At 44.0% G+C, this 22,407-nt stretch overlaps 1 protein-coding gene across 2 annotated transcripts in view; it reads left to right on the forward strand.

Annotated features, from left to right (window-relative positions):
• Window positions 1–14,244, forward strand: part of SHISA9 (shisa family member 9) — a 301,839-nt gene extending 287,595 nt beyond the window's left edge. For both annotated transcript variants that reach the window (XM_067012533.1, XM_059038681.2), the window contains one exon: window positions 10,329–14,244. In XM_067012533.1, coding sequence (XP_066868634.1) covers window positions 10,329–10,711 — 383 coding nt within the window. In that variant the 3' untranslated portion in view covers window positions 10,712–14,244. The remainder of the gene's footprint in view (window positions 1–10,328) is intronic.
• The last annotated feature ends 8,163 nt before the right edge of the window (window positions 14,245–22,407 follow it).

Here is a 22,407-nt window from a genome sequence, read left to right on the forward strand (position 1 = left end):
ATCGCTGCTCTCTGAGTGGTGGGGAGGGGAGAGTGGAGCACAGGGAAGAGAATACTCGTGAATATCTCAAAATGGGAACCCCCTACATTGTCATGGAGGGAGTCGGCGTGACATAGTGTGAAGAGACCAGGCAACCACACCTACCTCATTGGCTTGGGGTGGGGAGCCAACTAAATGAGATGATACCTGTAAAGCACCTGGATGGTGCCTGGCTGGAGTGGTGACGAAGTTTCAGGCTCCTTCCAGTTCTAAGAGAAGCATATAGCACCTTATCCAACCCAGTTCTTTAACAGGAAGCCACTTCTTGTTGCTGACTGGCCAGCACTCCCGCCAATGCCAGTGCATCTCAGAGGATGCAAGACCCATACTCTTGTAATGCAGTAGCCAACTGAGTGCTGAGAGCCCGGCAGGGAGAGCCTCTCATGACACCCCAGCTCCCTTCTCTTGCCCCACTTTAAGGAAGAAAAAGGTAAACGTATATTGCCTCCAGGGGGAATTTGAGACTTCATGAAATTTCCAGTTGTGACATTTTGATGTCTCCTCTTGTGAATAAGATTTACATGTATATCTCAATCCCTGATGTTTTGAGAGGAGGAATCAAGAAAAGTGTTTTCTCTTTATAATTCTCACTCTGTCCTCCACCTTCTTTAGTTTAGGGGGAACGCTTTCCTGCCGAGAGAAACTTGTTAAGGAAACAAGAGTTTCTTCTATAAGGCAGGCAGATGGTTAAATAGATGGTGAGTGTTGTCCCAGATTCGTAAATTTCAGGATACTTGGAATTCAGCCAGGTGTCAAGGGTTCAGTTCCCAGCACTGTCACTTGGACAAGTCGCCAAAGCTCTCTTGCTTCAGTTTCCCCATTTATAAAATGAGACCAATAATAGCACCTACCTCATTAGGCTACTGAGAGGATTAAAGGGGGTAACAAATGTCCATTCCTTAGCTGGGTGCCTGGAGCAGAGCACGCACTTAATAAAGGTGAGCTCTTACTCAGGTTACACTGGGTGAGCTGGGAAGGGGGCGTGTCAGCACAGACTGCTGCTGGATCCAAGCGGTCTCTTTAACCAATCCCTGCCCCCTGCGCCTGACTCCATTCTACCTCCCCTGAGCTATGGCTGCTAGAGGACATCCATGCCTCTGCAAGTTTTCAGCCAGGGGTTTGGAGCTGGGCAGTAGCCTGGCTCTCCTGCCCCAGAAGCTCCAGTCCTTCTATCCCTGTAAAGCACAGGTCACATAGCCTTCTGCAGTGTGGACGATGTATTAGTTAGCGAAACAGAACCAGCTGGATATTTGTGTGTGGGTGTGGCAATCCTTGGCATACTTTGCCTTACGTAGCTGTATCACTCCAGTCTCTGCCTCTGATTTCACATGGCCGTCCTCTGTGTGTGTGTCTATGTGTCCAAATTTCTTTATTCTTATAAGGACACCAGTCGTTGGATTAGGATCCACATTAATCCAGTATGACCTCATTTTACCTTGATTACATCTGTGTGATAGGTACGTAGGATATATTTAATGTATATATTTTATATATATATATGCATATTATATATGTAGGATATATTATATAGGATATATATGTACAAATGTGTATATATGGAATATATGTATATATGGAGAATTATTGCAAGCAATTGAATCACACAATTATGGAGGCTGAGAAGTCCCATAATCTACTGTCTGCAAGCTAGAAACCCAGTCTGTATTTCCAGTCCCAGTCTGAAGGCCTGAGAACCAAAGGAGCCAATGTTGTAAATCCCAGGTCAAGGGCAGGAGGAGACTAATGTCCCAGCTCAGGCAGGCCAGGCAGGAAGGGCATGCATCCTCTCTCCCTCTGCTTTTTGTGGTATTCAGTCCCTTCACAAATTAGGTTGGTGCCCCTCTACATTGGAGAGGATGGTGTACTTTACTGAGTCCACTGGTGCAAATGCTAATCTCGTCCAGACCCAGAAATAATGTTTAATCTGGACACCCTCTGGGCCAGTCAAGTTGACATATAAAATTAGCCATCAGAGATCAGCAGATGAAGCATCTTGCCCATTTCTAATATTTGAGAGAATGTCATTGGAATCAAACTGTCTCTGGTGCTTTTCTTCCCTTACCAAATGTTTATTATTGTATCCTACTATGTGCCAGGTACTGGGCTAGATGTTGGGGATACAGTGATGAGCAGAGCAGATATGATGTTTAACCTAATTGGAGCCTATATTCCAATCAAAGGAGACAGACAATACACAAATAACTAAGAAAGATAATTTCATATGTGCAGGCTAAGAACATATTAAAATGGGAAAGGTGATGAGAGCAGCGGGGGTGTTTTCACTGGGTCATCAGGAGGAATTTTCTGAGTGACCTTTGATCAGAGAGCCAAATGACAAGAAAGATCCAAAAAGAAGGGTGTTTTGGCAGTGAGAACAACAGGGACGGTCCAGTGGCTCTGAGATGGTGAAAAGCTTGGTGTGTTCAGGAATAGAAAGGAATCCTGTGTGTGTATGCTGGATTGAATAGCACCCGCCCCCCCACCCCGACCCAAATCTACTCAGAACCTCAGAATGTGCTCACACTTGAAAATAGGGTCTTTGCAGATGTAACTAAGTTAAAATGAGGTCATCTGGATTAATGTGGGTCCTAATCCAATGACTGGTGTCTGTATAAGAAGAGGGAAGTTTGGACACATAGACACACACAAAGAGGAGGGTCATGGGAATTCAGAGGCAGAGATTGGAGATGCAGCTACAGGCAAGGAATGCCAGGATTACTGCAACCCCCAGAAGCTGGAAGAGGCAAGGAAGGATACTTCACTAGAGTCTGCAGAAGGAACACAGACCTACCGACACCTTGATTTCAGACTTCTGGCCTCCAGAACTGGGAAAGAATAAATTTCTGTTGTTTTAAGTTGCCCAGTTTGTGGTAATTTGCTATGGCAGCCCTAGGAAACTAGTACACTGTGTGATGGGTCATAATAAGCGTGGGAGAGATGAGGGTGGGCACGCAACAGCCAGAGACCAGGCCTGCTGACCTTCGGGGTCACAGCAAATCATTTGGATTTGATTCTTAAGTGTGATGGGAAGATTAATCGCTCCATTTCTTTATATTCTTGGACCAAAGGTAGGGACACATTGGGAATTGTTGAAAGCTTAGGGTAGGACCTTGCTTACCAGGTGAAATCCATCACCTGAGACCCAAGATGATCACCAAGGGAGAATGAGTGGTAGGAACCCCTCCTTAAGATGTCCTTGGCCCAAGGAAAGCAGTTAGGTGGGAGGCCACCTGCCAAGACCCTCAGATGTGTAGCTTGTTTTGAAAACTGGTTATTACCTTGACTCTCCATTTCCATGGAGGCGAAGCTCCATCCCACCCGGCACCTGTACAAGTGTCTGCTGCTAATTAAGAGAGAGAGACAGATGGAGGAAGGTACAGTTTAATTTTGAAGCCTTGGTTCCTTCAAGGCACTTAGGCTGATTGGAAGGAAAGCACCTTTTTCATTCTTTCTTCCTCTTTCTAAATGAAGAAAAATCAAAACGGAGAGGACCAGTGTTGTTGAAAGCCTCACACATCTGTTACCTGGTTGGCTTGTTAACCACCTGCCCACGAGGTACCTGGGTTGATTAGGTTAATGCATTTATTAATAGGGCTTAGAAGGCTGCTCAATGAATCTCTGATTTCCTTCACAAGCCGCCTTTTAATATACTAAGACAGGGACCACGGTGCACAATGCCGAGAGTGGCCAGGTAAGTATTTCTTTCCCATCCTCAGTATCTAAATCAGAGGGGATGAAAAAGAGGATTTCACAAAAATTGCATTTCCTGGTTATGGGAACAGTTCATCCACCTAACCACCAACCACATCCTTGTTGAAATGATCTTGAAAATAACTCTTTGAAGGATGGTTTCATGCCCCATGCAGCAAGTCTGTACCTGCTCTGCACTTGTTGAAAACACCTCTGAGTCATATGGAGGGGGGATAGACAAACAAATAGATGTGAACGATATAATCCTGCATACAGGACATTAGATGATCTGATGACCCCTTGTTTTCTTCACTTTATTACATACATATCCTTTCAGTTTTTGAAGCTACCATGCTACTTCCCACCTCAGGGCTTTTGCAAATGTTGTTCTGTATCAGTTATCTATTGCTACGTAACAAATTACCCCAAAACTTAGTGGCTTAACATAGCAACTGTTTACTGGGCTTGTGGTTCTGGATCAGCTGGCAAGTTCTGATTTGGGCTGGCTTGGCTGCTCTTGGCCAGGCTTACTCAGTGTCTGTGATGAGCTGGCGGGTGGGCTAATGGCTGTACGGTCTAGGATGGCCTCACTGGGTATCTGGCAGGTAGCAGGCTGCTGTTGGCTGTGGTGAACATGGGCAACTGGACTGCATGTTTCTCAACCTTCAGGAGGCTAACCTGGGCTTCCTTTTTCATATGGAGGCAGGGTTCCAAGATCTGATAGCAGAAGCTGTAGAACTTCTAAAAGCCCAGGCTTGGGATGTGCGTGACATAATTTCTGCTACAGTCTACTGGTCAAAGCCAATCACAAGGTCAGGCCATATTCATAGGGTAGGGAAATAGACTACACCTCTCGATGGAAGGAATTGCAAAGTATTACAGCTATTTTTGCAATACCCCCCATGTGCGCTCACCTGGATGCTGTTTCTGTTACTCTTCACTTTCAGATTCCAACTAGGAGAGCATCCTCAAGGATGTCTTCCCTAACCGGCACCTCATCCCAAACGGATCAAGGCCCCTTCTTGTGTCGTCTCATAGGGACAGCTAGGCACTCAATACCCATGGCAGCTGGAGGGAAGCAAAGAGGGAAGGAAGAAAGGAAGGAAGGGTGGTTAGTTTGGATGAGTGCTTCCTTTGTGCTTAGCTGGATATCTGACAGAGTGCTCAGTAAATGTCTGTTGGATTTAATCCAGTGCCTCTTTCATAAGCCAGAAGACAGACAAAATATATGTAGTGACTAGTTACTCTCTTTCAGAATTGTGTTATATAGCTTATATGTCTCGTATAATTTATTCTTAACAATAAACCTCAGAGTAGTTATATTATCCTCATTTTACACCAAAAGAAATAGAGATAATAGGAGTTTGACATTCCCAAGGTCTCATAGACTCAGGTCTGTCTGATTCCAAAGCCTACAGATTTTTCTGTCCCACCCTTACCCCATATACCAAACACTCTCTATGCTCAGGGGTTTCCCAGTGCCAGGTTCACCAAGAGACAAATTCAGGGTTGGGTGTGGAGGAGGATGTATTGTAGGTTCTCCACAGGCAACTCCATGATTCCTTCTAATGGGGGGCTGCTTCCCATACCTGCACTGATAGGGCAAGAATTGAATGCCCCTGTGACTATTTTTCTTTAGAACTTTTTGAGAGGACATCACCTATCCCAGCTGTTGGGGCACCTGTTTCATAATCAATTTCCTCAGTTTGTCAGAAACGGGAACCTTCCAATGCATCCCCTGCTCTGAGCTTCCCTTAGACTCTTCCATTGTCTGGAAAGAGAAATTTGGGAATAAATGGTTCTGGATCGTGCCCGGGAACATAATGAGGGTGGGTGAGACTTTCAGTAGGAGACTGAAAGCAGTTTAGTGAGAGCAAATAGATGTGAAAATGGAAAACTAGGAAAGAGCAGTCAGGACTATGATAGCGCAGAGGTTGCTAAGGGAGCCAGGGAATCAGAAAGCATCACCTTAGCTTAACCTTGAAAGATGAATAACAGAGCATCTGATGTAAATGAAGGGGTGAGACACGTCAGCTCCATCCTCTGGTTCTCCTCCAGCTCAGAGACCTCATTATTAATACCCATAAGACTGGATAGTTCTTTATAGCATTACTATATTTCTACTTTTATGTAATTTGTGGGATTATCTGGTCACATTCTGTCCTTCCCTCATAGAATGTCCACCCCACGAGGACAGGGACCTTGTCTGTTTCTGATTCTCCCAATGTCCTTATATTTACAGTGTCTATCACCTGGCCCATGCCTACTTGATGTATGACTAAATGACTGAGAAAAATTGCTGGGAGAGGTTTTGGTAAATGGTAACATGGTCAGTTTTAGAAATATGCCTTTGGGGGACTTCCCTGGCAGTCCAGTGGTTAAGACTCTGAGCTTCCACTGCAGGGGGCACGGGTTTGATCTTTGTTTGGGGAAGTAAGACCCCGCAAGCTAAACAGTGCGGCCAAACAAAACATAACAAAACAAAACAAAACAAAAAAGGAAATATGCCTTTGGCTGTAGTGTGGACAGTGGCCTGGAGGAGGTGAGACTCCAGGCACGGGAGCCAGTTTGGTGGCAGAAGTAGAGCAGCATTTAAAGCAAGGAGGAGGCATAGCATAGGTTAGAGAAGCATTTGGTAGGTACCATGGGAAGGACCTGTGGGTTAGCAGTTGTGCTGAGGAGAAGAGGAGGGTGACATCGGCACCTGCTCCTGTGTTTCTAGCTTGAGTAACTAGAGAGTTGGTGTTCCCACTCATGAGAGAAGGAAGAGCCTGGAGAACAGATGTGAATGATGTTGATGGGTTCAGTCTTGGCCACCTTGAGTGGGAGATGCCAGTGACTCTGTCCTGGAGGTAACTGGATACATGAATTTTGAAGTCCAAGGAGGGCTGTCAGAGCATCCTTCTGTTGAAACATCATGGCATTGGAAACCTGGAAGACAGAAAGATGCGATTCTAATACCAACAATATCATGCCCCCTTAAGGAGTGCATGATATTTCAGGAATGTGTGCTCTTCCCATGTCGGTAGCTATTCCACAGTTCCTTTTGGCATTGATATTCTGTATCTTCAGACAGCTCTCGGATTCAAGGAAGGGGGGACATTCTCTTGAAAGATTGCATTACTCAGGGTTGTTTACATTAAACATGGACAGAAACCCAACGTAAACTGTATTAAGCCTGGAAGGTTAACATGTGGCTTCCGGGGGTGCTGTGTTGAGGAATCTAAGCAAAGGCCATGCTAGCTAGGAAAGAGTTCTGTGATCAATGAGTGATGTCTGCCACAGATGCAGAAGGGGCAAGGCGGGGCAAACAGAGCTTTCCCTCTACGGCCTTTCAAAAGCATCAAATAATGTCTAAAGGAGTTAGGTTCTACCTTGGCTCCGCCGCTATCTGTGGGTAACCTCAATTAAATGATTTCTTGTTCCTTAGCTTGACAGTTTCCGCATCTGTCAAGCAGAGGTCATAATCCCTGTCTTTCCCACCTCTTGTGGTTGAAAGGATCAAATGAGAAAAGAAACATGGAAAGGCAGTCACCTCCATGAATGTACATAATTTCACACACGTAATAGTATGGGATGCTAGAAGTACGGATTAAAGAGCAGCACATATTTCTGGACTCCTGAGAGACATATCTTCAAGAGTTTATTGCTAAGACATTAATTTTAAAAGTATAGAGGATCTTATAATAAAAGAATTGTGAGAGAAAATAAAATAAAGACTCAGAAAGTTATCAAATAAATTGAGAAAGAAGGCAGGAAAGAAAGAAAGGAAGGAAGGGAGGGAAGGAGAGAGAGAGAAAAGAAAACAAGAATGAGAGAAAGAAAGGAATCACTCAGTGTTTTAGAGTTTGGTGAATGAAGCGGAAATTGGTGTAATTCTTTTGTAGCATTGTTGTCAATATGTATAAAGGGCCTTAATAATGTTTACAGCCTTTGGCCAAGTAATTCCACTTCAGATCATTTATTTCAGGGCTGGATAGTAAATATTTCAGGCTATGTGGGCCATGCAGTCTCTGTCACAAGCACTCAAATCTGCTGTTCCTCTGCAGACAGTAGGTAAAGGAATGGGCATGGCAGCATTCCGGTAAAACTTTATTCATGAAAATGGGTGAGGGAAGGATATACAGTGGAGAAAAGACAGCCTCTTCAATAAGTGGTGCTGGGAAAACTGGACAGCTACCTGTAAAAGTATGAAATTAGAACACTCCCTAGCACCACACACAAAAATAAACTCAAAATGGGTTAAAGACCTAAATGTAAGGCCAGACACTATAAAACTCTTAGAGGAAAACATAGGCAGAACACTCTATGACATAAATCACAGCAAGATCCTTTTTGACCCATCTCCTAGAGAAATGGAAATAAAAACAAAAATAAACAAATGGGATCTAATGAAACTTAAAAGCTTTTGCACAGCAAAGGATACCATAAACAAGACCAAAAGACAACCCTCAGAATGGGAGAAAATATTTGCAAATGGAGCAACTGACAAAGGATTAATATCCAAAATTTATAAGCAACTCAGTCAGCTCAATAACAAAAAAACAAACAACCCAATCCAAAAATGGGCAGAAGAACTAAATAGACATTTCTCCAAAGAAGATATACAGATTGCCAACAAACACATGAAAGAATGCTCAACATCGTTAATCATTAGAGAAATGCAAATCAAAACTACAGTGAGATATCATCTCACACCGGTCAGATTGGCCATCATCAAAAACTCTAGAAACAATAAATGCTGGAGAGGGTGTGGAGAAAAGGGAACCCTCTTGCACTGCTGGTGGGAATGTAAATTGATACAGCCACTATGGAGAACAGTATGGAGGTTCCTTAAAAAACTACAAATAGAACTACCATATGACCCCGCAATCCCACTACTAGGCATATACCCTGAGAAAACCATAATTCAAAAAGAGTCATGTACCAAAATGTTCCTTGCAGCTCTATTTACAATAGCCAGGACATGGAAGCAACCTAAGTGTTCACCAACAGATGAATGGATAAAGAAGATGTGGCACATATATACAATGGAATATTACTCAGCCATAAAAAGAAATGAAGCTGAGTTATTTGTAATCAGGTGGATAGACCTGGAGTCTGTCATACAGAGTGAAGTAAGTCAGAAGGAGAAAAACAAATACCGTATGCTAACACATATATATGGAATCTAAGGAAAAAAAAATGTCATGAAGAGATTAGTGGTAGGACGGGAATAAAACACAGACCTACTAGAGCATGGACTTGAGGATATGGGGAGGGGGAAGGGTAAGCTGTGACAATGTGAGAGAGTGGCAGGGACATATACACACTACCATATGTAAATTAGATAGCTAGTGGGAAGCTGCTGCATAGCACAGGGAGTTCACCTCTGTGCTTTGTGACCACCTAGAGGGGTGGGATAGGGAGGGTGGGAGAGAGGGTGACGCAAGAGGGAAGAGATATGGGAACATATGTATATGTATAACTGATTCACTTTGTTGTAAAGGAGAAACTAACACACTATTGTAAAACAGTTATACTCAAATAAAGATGTTAAAAAAAAAAGAAAAGAAAATGGGTGGCAGCTAGATCTATCCATGGGCTATAGTTTTCCACCCTCTGATATAGATTAAAAAATATTTTAAGAATTATTTTACATTCAAAATCCTAAATACTAAGAGAGCTTTAGTCTAGAAAATTCTCATTTCAGATTGATTTATATTAGCAAAATATTGGCACAGCTTGAATGCTCATCCATAGGATGAAAGATTAATTTTCATAGTTCTGCTCACTGAAATATTACGTAGGTATTAGAATGCTGTTTGCTAGTGATTTATAGCAACATGAAGAAATGCTTGCTAGAATGTTACATGAGAAATTACAGTTATTTATAATGATGACGATAATGGTGGTGGCTAATATCTAAGCACATTACGTATGTCATCACTTAACCCTCTAAACAACCCTATGAAATATCTTTTTTATTGTAACCACTTTCCTGATGCAGAAACTGATGGTAATAAAAGTTATTTACCAAAGTTACACAGCTAGTAGGTGGCAGAAGTGGGTTTTGAACCCAGGTCTGCTTAACTGATAAAAGCAAAAACAAAAGCACTAACACAAATTCCAAATGAAACTCTTTATTGAGAAAACCAGGAGAGAATACACCCAAGTATTGATATCGACTGTCTTGGGCGGTAGCTGATAGATACGAATATTTCTCAATGTATTCGATATTTTCTCTAAAGAGAAGCATCATTTTCATCATGAAGAAAGAACAACACTTGCGTTTTATAAGAAGGGCAAGGGTGGCAGAGTGCTAGGTGCGATTGTGAGGGAAAAGAAGGATTTGGGGGGAGCTAGAGATTCCCTTGGGGATGCCCTCGCCTTCTTGGTCCTCCTCTTGTTGGTGGAAAACACATGACCCTGTCCTCCTTCCTTCTGTCTGCTCCGGGTGGAGTTTCTAGTGTGTGTCTCGTTTGGACTCTGTTGGCCCACTGAGATGCTGTTCTTGGGTTGACCTGCCAATCCCTAACTGTCTTTCTCTCTCTCCTCTCTCTCTCCCTCTCTCTGCTCTCTCCTCCTCCCTTCGTCCACCTACCTGTCCCATCGTACAGCCGACAAGGTAAATGATGACTTCTACTCCAAGCGACGGCACCTGGCCGAGCTGGCCGCCAAGGGGAACTTGCCTCTGCATCCCGTAAGAGTGGAGGATGAGCCGCGGGCCTTCAGTCCTGAGCATGGCCCCGCCAAGCAGAACGGACAGAAGTCCCGCACCAGCAAGACGCCCTCCCACCCCCTGGCCTACAACTCCACCGCCAACTTTAAGAGCTGGGACCCCAAGGATCAGTCTCTTCGGCGGCAGCAAGCTTACGGGAACAAGGGCAAGCTGGGCACGGCTGAGTCCGGCTCCAGCGACCCCTTGGGAACTCGCACCCAGCACTACCCACCCCCGCAGCCATACTTCATCACCAACAGCAAAACGGAAGTGACTGTCTGAGCTGTCGCTGCAGGGGGGACATCCTGGAGACCACACTCAACTGAGAGAGGCAAAAAATACCCCAGCACACACCCTCCCTGTCCCCCGCCCGCACACCCACCCACACGTTCACCCTCCACGCCGACCGGCGACAAAACTGCTGGTGACACATGGAATCACGCTTTTCCTGCGTCACGCCTCACACGTGTCGGTGGGCAGCTGAGCAAGACCGGAACGTGGACGGTCAGCAATACGGCCAAGGGGAAACTGAGGCGCCCCCTTTCGACTTCGGGGTCCAGGTGGCCAACTCACATGCCTAAACCGTGGGGCTGGTTTTTCTTTTCCTCCTGACTTGAAACTGAAAAGTTTCCATGATGAAAAAAAAAAAAAAAAGTAGCACAATTTAGAGAAATTGTCCATTTGAGCACATATACCATTGACCAGGCATTGTCTGTTTCTGGGTGAAAGAGCCAGAAAGGATGGAAAGGGGAGTGGAAAAGAGGGGGGTCGCTGGTGCACTTGGTAAGCATTTTCTAATCCCAGGAAGTAGTGACGTGGACATAATATTGTGATGAGCGTAAGACAGTAACTGGACCCCCCCCCCCACCATGCTGTTTATAGTACTTCTCATATCATCAAGGTTGGAAGCAAAAACAACACACACTCAAACTCACAAAAAATAGACCCTGAGCCCACCGACACTGATGCGAAAGAAAGAACTTTTTTAGACAACTCCCATAAAGACTGTGGAGATGGGAGGGGTAGGCTTTTATGGCAGGGAGAGGGTCCACAGAGTCTTAAATAACTATTTTTTAAAAAACGAAAATAAAATAGAATCCCACTACAAAACAGACAAGAACAGCTAAGTAACTTTTGTCCATCATCTTCAAGACTTAGGAAACCAACAACGTCGTCAAGAACAAACAAACAAAATTCACAGTTGAAATGTCGACAAGAGGTGAGAAGGGGACCCAGAGCCTCTGATTTCTGGTGTTGTCCCCCCCCGCCTCCGAGACAAGAAACAGAGACAGAAACCAGTCCTCTATTAACTGTCTGTCCCCGACTCCCTTCCCCTTCAGCCTGTTGCTGCCGCCGCTGCCGAATTTCAACTGCTTTGGACTGAAAATGTCATAAGCGTGGGTGGTGCCTTCAATGTGTCACTGTTGAATGACAGTCTTGTTTCCCAAGTGCAACCTGTGTTCTTTTAGCCTTCCTCCCTCCTGTCTTTCTGCAGTAGTAGAAGGTGTTTCCATCCTCTGTTTGTTGGTGAGCCCACCCGATCCCACACTCTGAGGGGGAATGCTGCAACTGGCAAAGACCAAGACCTCCCTCCCCCGCACACTGTCCAAACTCCCCGAGTCCCACCCCGAGCTCCCCGAACCTAGCGTGGGACCCAAGCATTCCTGGTCCCATCATTCCCAGGATAGATAGATAGACAAACGTTCCCTCCAAACCACTTGCCCAGATACTGCAATGCGTTCATTTCCCATCCACGATACCCCCGGGGTTGTTGTTCAGATGGGTTCTCATAGCTAATGGGTGTCCCAATAAAGACAGTTTTCCTAATAGTTTGATTTGTTTAGTGGAAGCCCAAAGAGAGAGGTTGACGGAGAAGAGATTTTCATTTAAGGTGAGAAGTTTTCAGCCAGTCCCTTAAATGGCTTAGCTAATTAACAGGAACGTTGGAGAGACCCCCAGCTCTTCTGATGTCAGAAAGTGAACGTGGTCTGAACAAGACCCTTCCTGGAATGCTGGACATCAGCGTTCTGCTTCCCCATCTCTCTGACATCATGGGATCGGGGCAAACAGCTGTTTATTCTCTTTTTTACTCCCAGCTGATCTGGGGACATTGGCAGTGCATTTTATCTCTCTGGGCTTTAGTCTTGCACTTGAAGCATGGGGAATTGGGGCGAGATCAAGCTTTTCAGGCTTTTTGAAATAGCAAAACCTCTGCCCATTAAAAAAAAAAAAAGAAAGAAAGAAAGAAAGAAAAGAAAAATCGTGCCCAGAAGACCCTCTGTCAGATCCCGGCGAATAATGAGGCTCTGTGCTGGATGAGGCAGGGCTGGGAGATTTAGTGCCTCCGCTTTCTCAGGCTCTTGGCTGAAACCCCAGTGCTCCCCACTGTGGAGTAAAGACTAGTGGGCTTGGTCAGTGTTTCCTTGATGTTAGTTATCTGTGTACCTGCCACACACTTTTGGCATCTTTGTGTGTCCCTATCACAATATTTGTACCTAAATTGATGCATTTTTAATACATTTAACTTTTGAAAGGAAAACTATCTGTCAGTATCACAAACAGAAAACCAATATCAGTCACCCTGAATAGAAGGTAAGTGTAAAATAAGGACAAAGGCAACAGTGCAGTGATTGTTACGTTCTAGTTACAGACTATTACCCCTAGAAGGGTTTGAACCTGGAGCCTGGCGTTTGCTCCCTTTCTTTCTCTTCCCTTCCTTCTTTTCTCTCTCCCTCTCCCCTTTTCTTGATTAAAAACAGATTAGCAGACGTTCAAGAATTGTTAAAGATATACAGGCACCCAGTGGAGACTTTCTCTTTGAAGTAATCAAATGGACTGACAAAAGTGAAAAGGGAATCGTTTCCTGTGTGACTCGGTGGTAGTTAGTGCTCTATCCATGTACTACTAAAAATCATCTTGTGTTCACTAGTGGTGCACAGCACATACTTCAGGAAATATTGGATTGGCTTGTTTGGTGAGGTTCCCTCCAGCTCCAAAGTTCTATCATTCTAGTCTCCCTTTTAGCTCCTTTCTGCTCCTTTCCCTCAAGCCCCTCCATCTGACCTTTATCCCAGCCCTGATGAAGGACCTTTCTTGGTCTCTGAATCTACAGGATTGATTCGTCATGTTCCTTCTCTTCTGAGTAAACTGCACCCAGTGAATTTTGTAAATTGGAGGTCTGCAGCTATAATTTCGGCAGTGAAGTTGCAGCTTGGTCCATAAGAAGTAACAGTGGTGAGAGCCCGAGAAGAACAGTACTTAGCCTTGTCACCTTCCAATTGGCTTTGGGAGCTGAACTGAAGTGGGGGAAGGGAGGGAGTTTGGACAGGGAAGCTTATTCTCTGGCTTCTTCTAGGGAGGGTGGACAGACCTCATGATACTGAAAGATTATCATGACCTGTAGAACTGTGATTGTCATGTCTGAACAAGGATCCTCTTAGCTAGAATGGGGAGACTTAGAAGCGAGAAACCAGAACAAAGCAGGGAGACTATCGCCTCCCCGTCCCCTGCCCTGGCAGTAGCCTCTTCTTCTTACCTTTAGCTACCCCCGAACTTCCAACCTAACAGGACCAGAGTCTGACTTCCCTTTGCCCTCCCAGAGCGTCTCAGCCTCCGTCGGCCTTGGGCTCCGCCTGGCATTTCCATCTAACTCCCCCCAGTTTTTTTGTGTGTAAATGGAGCATATTTTATGTGCGACTATTTTAGTAACCATATGTTCTGCAAGTAAACCCATGTTAATACTTGTCAACAACTGCAGAGTTTATGATACCAATAATACTTCCTACAATGAAGAAAAAAAAAACATTTGTTTGTTTTCTAAGAATGTTTCTTTGTAAACATATGTATTCACTATATTAATATGAATTTCTTACCTGGCAATAAAACTGATTATATGTGATGCTGTTGGGGTTACCATGTATCTTTCTAGGGTCCTGCATCCTAATCTGAGTTTTCACCAGGGAACACCAGTGTTAGCATAGGAAGCTAAATCCTTAATATTCTGGGGGTATGGGAAATCATTACAGGTAAAGGGAGATTTTAGTTAACAGCAACAAATTTTCCAGGAGACATTTTTGTTGGAAAGGTTCTTGGTAAGAGTCTTGTGTCATGTCTCTTAATTCACTTCCCGCCTTAAAATATATATCATGGGGCTTCCCTGGTGGCGAAGTGGTTGAGAGTCTGCCTGCCGATGCAGGGGACACGGGTTCGTGCCCTGGTTCATGAGATACCACATGCCGCGGAGCGGTTTGGCCCGTGAGCCATGGCCGCTGAGCCTGCGCGTCCGGAGCCTGTGCTCCGCAATGGGAGAGGCCACAACAGTGAGAGGCCCGCGTACCGGGGGGAAATAAAAATATATATATATATATATATATATATATATATATATATATGGCTCGGTCTCCCTGATCAAAACTAAATCTAACCTTAATGGTCAAGATTCTTGCTGAGATTTGCACTTCTGTTTTTACCAGTGACCAGGTTTGTAAAAGACACAAATATGGAAAGTATGGGAGATTGGATTCTTCCACTGTTTATTAAATTTTATTTCCTGCCCACCTTCTGTTAGCATTAAATTTGAATTCTCAGGTCGAAACCTGCCTTAATATGGTTCCACCAGGGAGGGGTTCTGAGAGAAGAATTTGAGGGCAAGGAGTTTATTTGAGAAATGAAGGGAACACTGGTTGGTGTTGGGGAAGTGAAACAGGGGAAGAAAACCAGCCAATAAAGGATGATTTATCACGTCAGCTACCGCTATGAGTGACTACAGTTCAATGCTGCAGGGAAACTGGGAGAATTATCCCACCCAAGTGGGCATGGAGCTGGGGTGTTTACCCGGCAACTCCCATCAGACATCATTTGAGCATTGCTTTCAAGAAGTGTTCATGTTTAGACAGCCCCAGGCCATCATGTGCAAGGACAGAGGGGTTTCCATGGTGGCAAAGAAAGCCCCAAGCACAGAGATGCTAGGGTGGAGAGATTTCAAAGAGAGAAACCAGAACAAAGCAGGGGGACTGTCCCTTCTCACCCCATGCCCTGGCACTAATTGGAAGTCAGCCGTCGTGTACCGAAGTCCTAAAGACACAGGGATGGGGGTGGGGGTCACGGGGCTGCTCAAAGCTGGATGTCGGAGGTTTCCTGGGAATGAAGCTTCCGCTCTCTGGACACTTGGAGAAGTTGTCACTAGGGGTAGCGGACCACAAACTGCAGTCAGAGTGAGGGTCCTCACTCTGGTATCTGGAGATCCTTCAATGGTCGCGGGTCACTTGGTGTCTCCCAGAGCAGACCCCACTGCCCTCTCTCTGGGCCGTAGTCATGGTCGTCAGAGACATCTGGAGGGCAGAGGATGCTTTTCCAGTACTCTGGACCTGTTCAGGTCAGGGGAATTACTGAGCAGCACACATCACAGCCCTGTGGCTGCTTCAGGAGGATAGAGACTCATGCCTCTTGGGGGGTGGGGGGCAGTGACAGACTCTTCCATTAGTGAAGCTGTCTGCTTGGTTACAAGTCATAGACAGCAACAACCACCACCTTATCAACCACCTTATCTTTGTAGAGCTCTCACGATGTGCCAAACACTGTTGAAGACTTGATGTGACGGTCGCATTTGTTCAACACAACTGTACAAGGTAGGCACTGTTTAGCTTTGGAGGTGAGAGATGTATCTAAAACGTGAGTAATTTTGCCCAAAGTGGTTCAACTGTTAAGCGGTAGAACTGGGATTCGAACTCCAGAGCTCATACTTTAACTACTGTACAGTTGTTCTCACTTGCATGAGCCTGTGAGTCAGAGGGGAAATTTGATAAAGATGCTGATCCCCCAGCTCCAGCGGTCTGAATGCGGGCCCAGGATTCAGTGTTTGTAAGAGATGCTGCCTCCTCGCCGTGGACCACCCCCGAGAGGCGTTTGCATGGTGCCAATTCCCTGAGCATCCCATATCTGTGAGCTCTTCCTGTGGACCTTGGGATGCAGAAGGAAATGAGATGAAGGTGTGTGCTTCCAAAGAGAGGGATCTTCATCTTGTAGTTTCATGTCCAATGTCGAAAGGTCGTGTCCTCTGGTGGGCAGAGGACTGACTCTAGAAGAACTGGTTGCTGGTATTGATTCCAACACTAATTTGCCATGTGCCCTGGGCCCTGAAAATAGCCCTCTTTGGGACTCTGTTTCTTCCCCCAAGAAGGAGGAGGCTGGGATAGATAATCTCCAATCCTGCTCTCTTGTGTGATTGAGTGGCCCCCCTCCCATCACTGTACCATTTGGTATCGTCAACAGGATTGACTCCCTTCCCACTTCCAAAAGTTTGCTCCTGGATAAACAGGATTTTGCTGGGTGTAGTAATAATCACTAGGGTAATGGCTTTTGTGCACTGAACACTTGCTCTGTACCTGGCTTTATGCTAAGGGTTTTCCATTGCTCTAACACCTATGGACTAGCTTGGAGGTTCTTAACTTTTTTTGAGCCATGGACCCCCTTGGTGGTCTGGTAAAACCTATGGATCCTTTCTCAAAATATTGACTTTAAATGCATAGAATAAACTGCATAGGATTACAAAACAAACCTATTATCTTGAAATACAGTGATGAAAATATTTTTAAAATCCACATTTGTGATATAGTAATATATGTGATTTTTAACACATGCATTAAAGAACAAGACCTAATGACAGGTTTCAGTGTAGTGCTGAGCAGAAACAATTCTTTGAGCTCTCTGCTCCCACTACAATTTGATGCGACAATATCTGTGCTTCTATTGGTGACATCGTCACCAATTGCGGGACATACTACATTTCATTTAGAGACTAGTGAACATAAAGATGTTATTTTGTACCATCCAAGCTCCCAAACCCACTGGATTCTATCCATGGATCTCCTTGATGGTCTGTAGGTCTAGGTTAAGCATTCATGTATTCGTAGGACTTAGAGCTACTTACCTAGTTTCTTCATACTTCTATTTTCTCATCTTTTTAAAATAGGGACAATAATAGTATCTTTATTATTGGCTGTTGTGAGAAATAAAATAATCGATTAAACACATTGATTGTTAGTAAACACTTAAGAGTTAGCTTTTGTTATCATAATTATTATTTCAGCGAATCCTTATGATAACCTTAGGGAATAGCACTTCATTATCCAGCACTCCCAGAGGAAAGTGAGGCTCAGAGAGATTAAATTGGCACAAAGTAACACAAGTCAGTGCCAGGGCTGATTGAAACCCAGATCTTTGCGATGCAAACTCAAGCTCTTGACCACATGCCACGGTGTATAATTGTTCTTCTTTTTTTAGCAATTATATTAAAAGTCCTCACTACTCCCTGGAATGAGGCCAGTCAGACACTGGGGTGTATCCCAGTGATGTCTCCAGGTCTCCTTCCCTCCCCAAGGAGAAGGGCAGATGTCAGAGATTCAGGAAGCCCTTGTCAGACTTGTCTGGGGACTATTTAAAGGCATGTTGGAAACAGTTAATAATCACGTCCTCCCATTCAAAATAAGCTGCCCCCAGCCCAGTGCTTAGAAGATCCCAATTACAAGGACCTCAATGTCCCATAAATTTTCAGTTTCTTTTATTTAAAAAATCAATCCCATTAGAAATACATTCATCACCTAAAAACTGAAATGAGTTTTCCTTATCAATTCAGACACTCTCAGCCTCGAAAGATAATAATCATCATAATGATAATAATAGCAACAACTCCTTCTGATATTAATTATTGAGTTTTTATTATGTGCCAGGTACTAGGTTAGGCACTGTATGTGCCTTGCCTCATTTTCTCCTTTCATCAGTGCTCTGAGGAAGAAGCATCATTCCCATTTTTGAGTTGGGGAAAACTGAGGCTCAGAGAGGTGCAATGGCTCATCCAAGATTTTACATGTAGTGAATAGCAGGGTCGGAATTGAAACCCAGATTTGTATGATCCAAGCCAACCCTATCACAACAATCCATTTCATTCTTGTATGATCCATATCTGTGCTTGCTTCCTTTGCGGTAAATAATCGGAAACCATAATGCATACCAAAATTGTTCCAAGAAGATACAGTTAAGTCCGGGGAAAAATATACTCTGGATCAGGTAGTATCCACTGGTCAATATCCATTCCTCCTATGTGTCATGGACCTGGAGACTTTGAACTCGGTCTGATGCTGCCTCAGTTGATGTTTCTGTCCTTAATGTCCTTCAAGTCTGTCCACCAAAAAAACAGACTTGACCTTCAGAATGCTTTAGTGTCAGTGAGGTGGAAAGAAAGCAGGACTGGAAGAGGCTTCTGGGGCAAGCAGACAGGAAACTAGGAATTTTAACTTAATATGCCTTAATTTTATATGCCTTGCAAAAGTCACTTTCCCTCTCTAAGAGGCCATGCAATCTTTTGGATAAGAGTAGGACCTCTGGAGTTTAAGGATCCATGTCTGAATCCAAGTGGGCATAATAATAGCATCTATTGAAGGGCTGTTATGAGAATGAAATAAGACAATTTAGATAAAGCTCTGAGCACCGTTCACTGGTAATTTATTTTCAATATTTTAAGACCTCATTCAGAAATCATCACACATTCAGGCCCTGCAGAAGGGATTAGAAGAAAATCACTCTTCTTTGCTTTGGGTAAGACATATCTGAACTTTGTTTGGTGCCTTTCCCTCCAATTCTTTGGCTGTTGGTGATGTCATGAGCATATCAAGGTACTGATTTTACTGCACACCTAATTAGATATAGTTATGATGAATTTTAAGAAAAAATGGGAAAGAAAATAAATTTTTACTCAATGAATGTGGTTTGTTCGATAGAAAGAATTTTTCAGATCTAGAGGTTTATAGGGGATAAGTCATAATTAATGAGATCCATGGTAGTAAAAACGGTTGTGAACTCCTGGCTTCATATTAGTTATGTATTGCAGCATAACTATGTAATTACTCCAAAACTTAGCTTTAAAAACAGCACACATTTATTGTCAGGGGTCAGGAATCTGAGCACTGCTTAGCAACATCCCGTGAGCCTGCAATCAAGGTGTCAGCCAGGGTTAAAGTCTCATCCGAAGGCTCAAGAGGAGAAAGATCTGCTTGTAAGCCCAGTTCCTCTGGGATTGTTGGACTGAGAGCCTTGCTCAATAAATGTCATCTGTTACTATCATCATCATCATCATCATCATCAGCTTAATTAAACTTATACTCTGTGTTAAGAAATTTACATACCTCATCTTTAATCCTCCCAGCAACTCTGAAAGTGTTAGTAACTCCATTTCATAGATAAGGAAACTGAGAAGTTTAATGACTTACTTAAGGTCACAGAGCAAGTGCTGGTGTGGCTTTCAAAACCTAGTTTATAGTATCTGGTTCCACCATGTCCAGCATCTCACTTACCTGTTTTGAAGTTACTGGTATAACTTAAGTTATCTGGATCCAGTTATGGAGGTAAAAACCTTTGTAGGAGAAGAATATCTACATCGTCAGCTTGGTATCTCACTTATTTTCTTGTCAGAATCCAAATCCCAACTTGTGCTGTGTTGTACAGTTCAAAGAAAGCATTTAACATCAAGAAATGTCACGGTTGCTAGAAATAATTTTGTCACATCCTCTTGAAATTTTCCTCTCTGCAAGTTCAGAGGTTTCAGTTAGATTCAAATCTTATAAATCCTCTTTTTAAAACATTATAAAAGGACAGTTCATTTTTAAAAATCTCAGCGTCCAAATAGAACAGTACATTGTCTTCATCTTAAAAGGGACAAAATGGGAAGATTCTAAAGAGGCAATTTGTGATGTGCAGGTGCCTTATTTTCTGGTAATTAGGAGTTTTTGATGCCGTAATTTTGTTTTTGTACCTCAGTGTCCACTTATCAAAGGCAGTTGAGATGAATATATAAGAATTCTACAAGTTAGGTGTCAGTGGGGTCCCCAGATTTAGGGTACCAAAAGTTAACGCCATGTAGGTCTTAAAGCCTTTATCCTGGGTCTCATTATTTGCTACGGGTATCTGCCTCATGGGTACACAATACTTTCTCAAACTGAAGTCAACAAAATTGGGGGGAAAATTTACAGACTTCTGAGAGTTTGGTTCTTCTCAAAGCACCTCATATTCACTCAACAAATACAGAGCACCTACTATGTGCCAAGTGTTATACTAGGCCTTGAGGATACAAGGATACCTTCTGCCACTATCACTTCCCCTTAAAAACAAAGGAAGATGGAAGATGGACAAATGGAAAAGCAAGTACAAGTACAAGCAAGTATATAGAGAGACATCATGGATAGAGGAAAGCCTTGATGTCAAATAGCCTTGGGTTCATATTTCCTCCCTAACACCTCAAGCTATGTGACCTTGGGGAAATAACTGAGCTTTTTCAGAGCCTAGGTTTTCTCATCTCTAAAATGAACACAGTCAGAACTCCCTTGCAATGTTATTTGGGCATCTGAGATAAGCTGTGTGAAACATTCAATCATGGTGGATGCTCAAAAAATTGGAGCTATTATTAATAGGAAGCACTTGCTTATCTTTGATTCCTACTCATTGGAAACCAACTTGGTTTTTGCCTTTTGTTTATGTTAGGATCCCCAGAAACAGATCCCAAGACAAAGATTCATGTTCAAGGTACAAGGGGATCCCAGGAGGAACTGGAAGGGAATGGTAGAAGTTAGACACAGGGGAAGAAGCCAAACAAGGATGCAATTTCAGAGAATGTCCCATGGAGTGTACGCTGGTGTGTATGTGCCTCAGAATTTGCACCAACCCCAAGCACAGAAGCTGGGCTTTCATTCTTTCATTCTTACACCTGCCAATCATTAGCCAAAGGGATGGCAACCTCAGGAACTCTGGCTCACTGCATGTGAGGGGAAAGTGGTACCAGGAGCCCCAGGGAACGCCTCCACAGAGGGTCTCAGTTGCTGGAAGTTAGAATCAAAGGCACACAGAATCCAGAAGAGAGGTGCATGGAAATAGGAAAGGGGTTATGAGGGCATCTGGGTGAAGCACCAACTCTGTCGGTCATACCTCCCTTTTCTGACTTCTGGAGGGCATTAGCCCTGGCCCAACTAACCCCAATAAGTAAGATGAGTTTTCCTTGGTTTATAAACACAGGAAGTATGGAGAATTTGTCTGTCCAAACTTGGCTAATGGGGGGCATTGGGGCATAGCTTTGGGGTCAGCCTGATTTAAGAGAGAACCTCAGGCTAGCTTTTTACACCCTCTGTGACTTTGGGCCACTGATTTGGCCTCTCTGACTTAAAGTTTCTCATTTATAAACTAGGAATAATGATACACTTTCCGTAGGCTTGTTCTAGGCTGAGATGTCTTTATGTTTACTGATTGCTTTGACAACGTATCTACTGAGCAGCTGCTCTATGTCAGCTCAGGGCTAAGCCTTGGTACCCTGAAATGAATCAGACACAGGTCCCGCCTCCCAAGATCTTGGCACCGAGTGGAGGAGGCCGACATACACATTATGGACTCTGTCCTTCCTTGTATGCTCTCCCTCTCTCTTTCTCTGTCTCCCTCTCTCTGTTTTATTTTTTGATGCTGTCCCTTCTCTCCTTCCTTCCACCCCACTTCCTTCCTCCTTCACTTTCTCTCTCCGTTTCTGTCTTGCATCCTCCTACCACAGAGACCTAGTTTTTCTTTCAACTGGACGATAGCCAACCTTCTGCCCTGTGAAGTTCCTGCTGTTATTTTCCAAGGCCCTTCTGAAGGTTGCAGAGTCTGTGAAGTTCTGGGAGATTCAATTCAACACAGACCCTCAGGTGTGACAGAAAGTGACTTGGAGATAACAGAAAACCATCCAAAGCTTCAGTTAAAGCTTGGGCGTGGGGAAGGTGGGAGGGGAGGAGAGTGAAACTAGCACCCCCGAGTGGGCAGCCCTGGGGACTGACAAATCGAATATGTGGCTCATTACTTTGCGGGGGGATGGGGGTTGGGGATGGGGGCAGGGTCTGGACAAGAGGTTATTTCCCCGCTGGCTGGCAGATGGGTGGCCTCCCAAGTGCAGTGGTGTAGGAATCAGG

The sequence above is a fragment of the Kogia breviceps genome, chromosome 14 (assembly GCF_026419965.1).
Source record: "Kogia breviceps isolate mKogBre1 chromosome 14, mKogBre1 haplotype 1, whole genome shotgun sequence".
Lineage (NCBI taxonomy): Eukaryota > Metazoa > Chordata > Mammalia > Artiodactyla > Physeteridae > Kogia > Kogia breviceps.